The sequence below is a fragment of the Chinchilla lanigera genome, unplaced genomic scaffold (assembly GCF_000276665.1).
Source record: "Chinchilla lanigera isolate Chin_1 unplaced genomic scaffold, ChiLan1.0 scaffold00198, whole genome shotgun sequence".
In the NCBI taxonomy this organism is placed as follows: domain Eukaryota; kingdom Metazoa; phylum Chordata; class Mammalia; order Rodentia; family Chinchillidae; genus Chinchilla; species Chinchilla lanigera.
The window spans coordinates 372,535-380,890 of NW_004955599.1; the positions used below are offsets into that span (position 1 = coordinate 372,535).

Genomic DNA, 8,356 nt, shown 5'->3' on the forward strand with positions numbered 1-8,356 from the left:
AGATGGCAACAGAGGCAGAAGCAGCAGCTACAGGAATAAAGAGCAGAGTTTGTTCCGGCAGGAGCCCTGGGCCATTCAAGCAGGAACACAGGGACAACCCCTCCTCCCAAATGTGTCCAGACCTGCGTTTGGCTGAGCTTCCGCACTCCCCTCCTGAAGGCGGGACATAGCTCTCCTGGCCCAGCTCCGCAGGACTGCAGAAGGCCGCATGCTCCACCCATGCCCCAAGCACTGAGGTGGGGACACCAGGATGCGAGGACCAGCAGGTGCTCTGGGCTCCCCAGTGCCAGGCAGCATAAGGAAAAGGTGGGATCCTGACTGCAAACCCCACTGCGTCCTCCACCAGCCTGAGTCTGTTCTCTTTACTTTTTGTTTTTAAGAGGTACAAAGAGATTAGGCAGAATTTTAAAAGTACCCACTCAAATGCTGAGATTCCGCCTCATCGCAGAAAGAACAGCCGTCATCAAGAAATCAAATACAGGGGCTGGGGATTTAGCTCAGCGGCAAAAGCGCCTGCCTGGCAAGCGCAAGGTCGTGAGTTCGGTTCCTGGTACCGGAGAAAAACCAAAAAAAAAAAAAAAAAAAAAAAAAAAAAGAAATCAAATACAACAAATGCTTAGGGGCTGGGGATTTAGCTCTGTGGCACAGTGCCTGCCTGGAAAGCACAAGGTCATGAGTTCGATTCCTAATACCGGAAGAAAAAACAAAACAACAACAAAGTGCTGGAGGCTGTGGGGAACAGGAGCCCTTCCACACTGTTGGTGGAGTGTGAACCACTACCAACACTGTGGGGATCCACGTGGAGAGTCCACAAAAAACTAAAGCTAGAAATTCCACTCGCCTCTTCTGTGTATCTTTACTATGACGCAAAGCCATAGCATCACAGTGATCCACGCACACCCCTGTTTACAGCAGCACAATTCCTAATAGCTAAGTTGTGGAAGCAACCTGTAACAACAGGGCAGTGAATGAAGAAAATGATGTAAACACACAGCGCAGCACCACTCTGCAAAGGCAAACTTGAGTCATTCCTAGGGAAACAGACGCACCCTGAGGCCACAGTGTTGGGTGAAGTAAATGAGACACATAAGCTTAAAGTTTCTCTTATATGAGAAAGTTTTAAATAAACAAAAATAAATAAATAAACAAAAATAAACAAACAAAAATGCAGAGTAGTAAAGCGGGGGGAATCACCTTTTCTGATTTCAAAATATATATATACCCTGTGTATACTGGCTTCCTCCCCTGTATGTACAAGGCTTAAATCCATAAGTAATACTCAGTAGAGTAACAACAATCGTAATAATAGAGTAATTAGAATAGACTGTAAAGCCAATGTGAATGTGGTTTCTCAACATTTGGGTTTTTAAGACAGGGTCTCACTACATAGCCCGGGCTGGCCTCAAACTTGCAGTGATTCTCCTGCCTCAGCCTCCTGAGTGCTCGGGTCACAGGCATGTGCATCACTACGTCTGACTGTTAATTTTTTAAATACTGAAGACTCAACCCAAAGACTACACTGAAGAAAAGGGTCTCACTAAGTCACTAAGTTGCCCAGGCTGAACTTGAACTTGGGATTCTCCTGCCTAAGCCTCCTAGAGTGCTAGGACAACAGGCATCCACCTCCACACCCAGCTCTCAAAATCTTACTGTATGAAGACCTCGGTCATGTCTCCCCCTCTGTAAGCCCAGCACTTCCTTCTTCACCTAGGGGAAACCATCCTGGCTTCTGTCACGTCCAACCTGCCAGCACTCCTTCCACCATTAAGTGAAGCAAGGGCCACTTAACACAGCTCTGCAATGCCACAACAGCAGGCCTGCTGGTGACAGGGGACAAGTGGTGCAGCCGGCAGGTCACCCTGGCCCAAAGGGTGACTGGTTTCGTCAGACCCCTCAGAACAGTGACAGAACTGCTTGTTTCTGAAACCTCCCACTCAGGGTTTCCTGGACCACAAGTGACCACAGGTAACCAAAACCACAGAGAGCAAGGACACAGGCAAGGAGTGGCGACTGCAGCCAGAGTCATGAACCAGAGGACAGAGGCTGACAGGGCCGGGAGGGCGGCGGGGAGAACTTCAGGGAATCCCCGCAAGCGAGCAGACCCGCCCGCGCCTGACCCCGCCCCTGCACCTTAGCCACGCCCTCTCACAGGCGGGCTTACAAGGGCTCTGCAGGGCACAGCGGTCACTGCTTAACGGGTGGTCAGTTCCTGATGACAGAAGGGCCCTGCGACATCGGGGAGCTGCCCACCAAAACAAGGTTAAAATGCTGTTTTATGTACCTTTTACATTGTTTTTCTTTTTGGTACCAGGAATCAAATTCAGGACCTCACACTTGCCAGGCAATCGCTGTGCCACTGAGCTGTATCACATTTTTTTCAAAAGTGGCAATTCAATCAACTGCAAAGCATGTAACTGCAATGGGGCCCTGTCTGTAGACAGAGGAGGAGACCAGTCAGGAGGGAGCCAGGCAGGAGGGGCAGGAACTGGGCCTGGGGTGAGGACTGTCTCTAACGAGATCTTCTGGTCTCTAGACCTGTGCCTCACACCAGGAAGCCCTGAGCCCTCTGCTCAGAGGCTGCTGTGCTCAGCATCCCCAGGGATGAGCCCAACCAGATAACCGGTCACGCATTCCCCCCCCCATGAACCCCCGGCAAGTAAACGCAGGACTCAGCTCCGTTTTATTACCCCACCAGGGCCAGCCCTTGCCCAGAAGCCTGGCCTCTGTCCTCAGCTACAAGGACTAACCCGGTGTCTTCCTGGGGATTTCTGCCGCCAGCTGGGAGGTTTGGGGAAGCGTGAACTCAAGTATTAGCCCGGCTTGGGGAGGGGCTGGAGACCGTAAGCCACACAGGAGAACCTAAAGAAGCCCAGCTGAACCTGGATTGTTAACACACAGCTCCAGGGAAGCATCCAGCCAGGGATGCCCAGGAAAGGGCCACCCCAAAGCCACAACTGGGCCCCTCCCAGATTTCTGCCCAGTGAAAGTCCCTCAAGCCTTGGCTATCTGCCTTGGGGAGGAGCCCTTAGCACCTGTGACCTGGGGCTGGCCTTATCAATCCCTTCCCACGGGGTCCTTGGAGCCCCCTCCCCCAACCTCCCTGCCCCCTTTGGGCACACGCGGACCACAGCCACATTATAAATTGTTTCTTATTTCTTCTCATTTCCCCACAAAACGAGTCCCAAGAGGCCAGGATTTCTGCTGGCTTTGTTCTGCCAGCAGGCCTGGTGTTCCTGGATGTGCTGCGGCAGGCCAGAGCCTGGGCTTCGCTCCCTGCATGTGAACTGCTCAGCGCATTCCTGCGGCATGAATGGCCTCTGGTACCCTTCCAAGTTCCCTCCGGAAACCAGGCCGGCCCTCCCCACCTTTCTCCCTGGAAGACCAGGCCTGCAGAAATGCCAACTTCACAAGCTCAGCCACAGGGGCAAAGGTGAGTCGCAAAACTCCAGTCGCCAGAACACCCTGGCTGGCTGGAGGGGCATGGATGCTGGCCCACCCTGGCCCCTTGCCGCTGCCCCTGCAGACCCCTTCTCTGGACTCAACTCTGGACCTGAGGCCATTGGTCCAGGAGGGGAAAGGAATTCCTGCCATGACAGAGGGCTGGCAAGACCTCACCAGGCAGGGTGCCTTTTATTTGAATGGGTTTCATCTAATAGCCCGCAAACATTAAATGAGGGAGAAAAACAGGGCCCAGGGCGGGGCGGGGCGGGTCAGGCCTCATAGGGAAAGTGCAGCAGCAGCCCCTCATGGGGCTCCAGCTTCAGGGCTCCCAGTTCCAGACTGGCGCCCTCCTCTCGGCCAGGTCGGGTGCTGAGCAGCAGCCTGGCCTGGGCCGGCAGGCTGGCACTGGCAGGCAGGGCTGAGGCCCCAAGCATGGCCGACAGCCCCACATCCCCGAAGTTGAGCACCACCAGGAAGCGTTCGTTCTGGTCCCAGTAGCGCAAGTAGGCGAACAGGGGAGATGGGAGGGACAGCGCATGGAAGTCGCCGTGCAGGAGGGAGCGCTCCTTCTCCCGCTGGTCGCTGAGTCTCCGGAACAGAGACAGCAGGGAGGACGGGTCCTCACTCTGGCCCTGTGAGGGGAACACAGAGGGGTGAGGCCTCAGGGTACAGACTCCACCACCTCCCCACCTTCTGGGCCATGCCTCACCTTCACTGTCACATTGGCACCTGTAAACCTGGAGGTATCAGGGAGGCTGGACTCATCCCATGGCATGACTAGGGTCTCGGCCGGCTGGGAGCAGAGAACAAGGCTGCAAAAGCTCCATCCTCCTCCCCCACACCTCCCACCACACAGGCAGAGGCTCCGGGCCCACAGCCCAGCTCATACACTGTCCCCTCCGCCCTCTCCCCTCCAGGGCTACTCCCAACATCCAGTCCTGGGGCTGCTTGTAAGATCCATGGCTGCTTGAGAGCTCACTCCTGGCCTCCGTCCCCCTCACCTCGCTTTCCCTGGCAAAGCTTACCAGCACCTGCATCTTTATTACACTGCTTATCAAATTCACCACCACCAGCTCTTTTGCTCACCACTGGATCCGTTGTGTGTGTAGCACACAGGGATTAATAAAAAACCCATTGCTAAGTGCGTGACTCCAACACTGGCTAAACCCATGCAAGCCACAGCAGTGCCCTGCCGCCAGGCCACTCACCACTCATACTCCCCTGGCTCCCCACTAAACCACAAGTTGCTGGAGGACCTGGGCCTAGCACAGCAGCCACCACCCAATGAAGGTCTCAGGCACTGACATTAAAAACAGGCTGAAGGGCCTGGGGATTTAGCTCAGCGGCACAGCGCCTGCCTGGCAAGCGCAAGGTCGTGAGTTCAATTCCCGGTACCAGAAAAAAAACAAAACAAAACAACAACAACAAAACACACACACACACACACACAAAAAAAAAAAAAAAAAAAAACGGGCTGGATATGGTAGCAACACCTTTCAGTCCCAGCTGCTCGGGAAACTGAGTCAGCCTGGGCAACACAGCAAGACCTCCTAATCATCCTACGAGAAATCCAGCGCCACAAAAGACATGACCAAGGGTAGAATGACCCGCTCGAAGCCATGCAACCACGGATCAGGAACAGGACCCGGTTCAGCCCGAGGCAGGGTCTGAGCTGCCAGCCTGAGCCATCCCATCATGATCCAGTGGGCGACCCCGGCATCCCTGCTGTGTGAGCAAAGTGAGCAGCACCTCTACAGGACGGGTGACAATCTGCAGGCCGATTTCATCTCCATAGCTGAACACAGGGGTGCCTGGCAGGGTGAAGAACAGCAGCTGGTACAGCGGGAGGAGCTGAGCAGGCACGAAGGATGTCAGGAGGTGGGCCTGCGACACCTGCCGACAGACAGACCCTGTGAGCCCCGGCCCACCTCCTGCACCCTCCCCCAAGGCCCTGCGTGCCCACACACTCACACTCCAGCTGCACCAGCGGCCAGCTGTGCCATTCAGATACTGGGTGACCAGGAACTTCATGTGTTCCCCCATGCCGTTGGAGCTCAACAGGTAGGAGCTGGTCAGAAGCATATCCTGCGTGGAGTTGAGGAGGCTCACGAGCTGCTGCAGGTCGAAGGAGTTGGTGCCTGCAACCAAGAGCCTGCGGAGGCAAGGCAGGTGCCAGATTGCCCTGAGACAGGACACACCCACGACCCCAGAGGAGCAGAGTCAGGGCACCCATACTCACCTGTCTGTACTGGAGCTCTTGATTACGTTCTCCCACTCAGCCAGGAAGGACGACGCACCCTGGAGGAAGACAGAGTCAAAATCCAGGGCCACTCCCAGCCTGGGCAGGACTCTTTGCTCATGTGGCATCGGCTCGCACGGGGAGTGGGGCTCACCATCAGGTTATCCACATCCCGGACCTGGAATCCGTCCACTCTACCCTTCAGCCAAAAGCTCAGCGCTTCCTACACGTGGAGAGGAACATAGAAACAAGCAACACACAGGTAAAGGCTCGGGAGACACCAACCCACACTCTCACCACCGCCCACAGCCCTGGTCCCCTCCACCCTGCATCTCTGACCCCTACAGAATCTTAAGTGTTGCAGCTTCACCTTAACAGGTACAGAAAAGGCCCAAAAGAAAATGCATATCAAAAAAATAACTCCACTTAACACCTAGCAGGTGGAAGGCCAGTATCCTCCCCTTTGTTTCCTTTGTAATTTTTTGAGACACGGCCTCACTACACAACCCAGGCTGACCTCGAACTTGGAGTAACCCTCTTGCCTCAGCCCCGAGTACAGGTGTGTGCCTCCATGCCAGGCCACTACCCTTTATTCTGAAGATGAGGAAACAGGCTCAAGAACCAAGGAGCCGTAGTCCCAGCAGGAGAGCAGCAGCCCCCAGGGTGAGCAGCCTCACTCCCCTCCAGTCTCCCAAGGGCAGGCGCAGGCACAAGACCAAGGATGAAAGATCAGAATTCCAAGCACAAGCCCACAAAGCCCTGGGAACAGGCCTGGCCTAGCCCTGGCCGTTAGGCATCTGGCACAAGCCTCAACCCGTCCCAGCCACCCCCTCCTTTCTCTTCACTCTCCGTTCTGCCTCCTCTGGTCTCCACTTCCAGCTGAGGGTGACCAGACTGCCCCACCAATCTGAAAACTGTCCCTTACCACCAACTTCTCAGGGTCTCCCAGCAACTGTCCAGGACCAAACTCACCGATCCTGGGGTCCCACCCAGATGCTACGAGATTAGAATTATCTCTTAGAATGGGCAGCTGTGTGAGCGGTCAGGCCCGCCCATCCTGGGAGTGGCAGCTGGGGCTGGGTGACAGTGGAAACCCCACCCCAGCCTGCCAGGCTCAGCTGGAGCCACTACCATGAAGAAGGATCAGTGTGAGAGGACGGACTACTTGGACTTCGCATCGGGGGCACCTGAAGCTCCTCTGTGCCTGCTTCCTCACTTACAGATTCAGGCAACAGTAAGTACTTTATGCATTATAGGGGACGAGGAAATAGCTACGAGACATGTGGCATGGTCCCAGTCACAGAGAAAGACCCCAGGGCTTACAAATTCAGACTGGCCAAGCTAGGTGTGGTGGCACATGCCTGTAATCCCAGCACTAGGGAGGCTGAGGCAGGAAGATCACTGCAAGCCTGGACTATATAGTGAGCTTAAGGCCTGCAACCCACATAGTGAGACCCTGACTCAAAAAACAAAAAGCGAAAGGAAACAAAGTTTCAAACTGGGCTTCACTCCAAAACACATCAAACAAGGAAGGGAAGCCAAGCAAGAAAGGCTTCTCACACAGAAAAAAAGGATTTCCTATCCTAAAAAGAAGGAAAATCAAACTTGCAGATGGACACCTGAAAAATTCCCTTCCTGGTGCCCTGTCACCCCCAAAGTCAAGGAAACAAGAAAAATGAGAAGTCAGAAAAGAAACAAACACAGGGGCGCTCTGCAGGCCTATCCTTCCGGCTGCAGGAAGAGGGGTTCCTGCTCCTGCCCTCAGGGGCCAGGCTGGGGGTACAAAGCTCGGGTGGGTGAAAGACACCCTGGGGTGGTGTTCAGCTCCGGGCACACTCACCTTCACCTTGGTGGCGGTGGCATTCTCCTGCTCGGGGAGGAACCAGGAGCTCTGGCCCCGGTAGTTGGGAGTGAGGTCCAGGATGACACGGATGCCTGATGGAGTAAAGGAAGCTTGCTTAGTGCTTCCGGTGTGTGCTCATCCGGGGCCTGCCAAAGCTGAAGGCAGCACTGTACAGCAGCAAAGGGGGGTAAGCTACAGGGCCCTGGGCTCCTCACCCCCAAAGCGAACCCTTTAAACATGTTTCTATATTGAGCTTAAAGACACCATCTGCCCTCCCTCCGCCCAAAAGAATAGTTTTGTAAGTTTAAAACCCCCTGTGCAAGTGGCCTGTTCGCTGATTTAATAAAGGCCCACCCTGGGGAAATAAAGACGCTAAAACGTACGATAAGGGACCGATCCAAGACTGCCCAGCCAAGGAGAAAGGCCCCGAGCCACCTGTTAGGCCGAAGTCTCACAAATCCTGCCCAGTGAAAGCCGGAGGCCGTGAGCAGCACACCAGACAAGCAAGCAGCCCTGCCCTTCCCCGGGGAAAGGGGACCAGGGGAAGCCCGGGCACCCACTCTTTTTCCTGGCTGCTTGGAGGAGGCTGTTGAAGTCTTCCTCGGAACCAAGAGTGGGGTCGATCTGCTGCAGGTCGGTTCCTGCCAAGTCATCCTTCGGGTTCTTGTGAATGGGCCCAAGCACGAGGCCCTTCACCTTCAGGGTGCTCAAGTAATCGAGGCGCTCCCGCAGCGCTGGGGGCGGGGGGGGCTCGGTCACCAGGGGGCCTGAGGCCCGGCCCTCCGCGCCCGCCCGCCCGGTCACGCGCGGCGGGAGCTGATGCAAGAAGGCGG

At 55.3% G+C, this 8,356-nt stretch overlaps 1 protein-coding gene across 1 annotated transcript in view; it reads right to left on the bottom strand.

The window, feature by feature from the left end:
* Positions 1-3,598: 3,598 nt before the first annotated feature.
* Slc3a2 (solute carrier family 3 (amino acid transporter heavy chain), member 2) overlaps positions 3,599-8,356 on the bottom strand; it is a gene marked incomplete in the record, with an annotated part of 15,302 nt that continues 10,544 nt past the window's right edge. Inside the window, 8 exon segments of the mRNA XM_013510062.1 lie at positions 3,599-4,073; positions 4,151-4,234; positions 5,191-5,334; positions 5,413-5,593; positions 5,681-5,739; positions 5,835-5,903; positions 7,521-7,615; positions 8,084-8,257. Coding sequence (XP_013365516.1) covers positions 3,711-4,073; positions 4,151-4,234; positions 5,191-5,334; positions 5,413-5,593; positions 5,681-5,739; positions 5,835-5,903; positions 7,521-7,615; positions 8,084-8,257 — 1,169 coding nt within the window.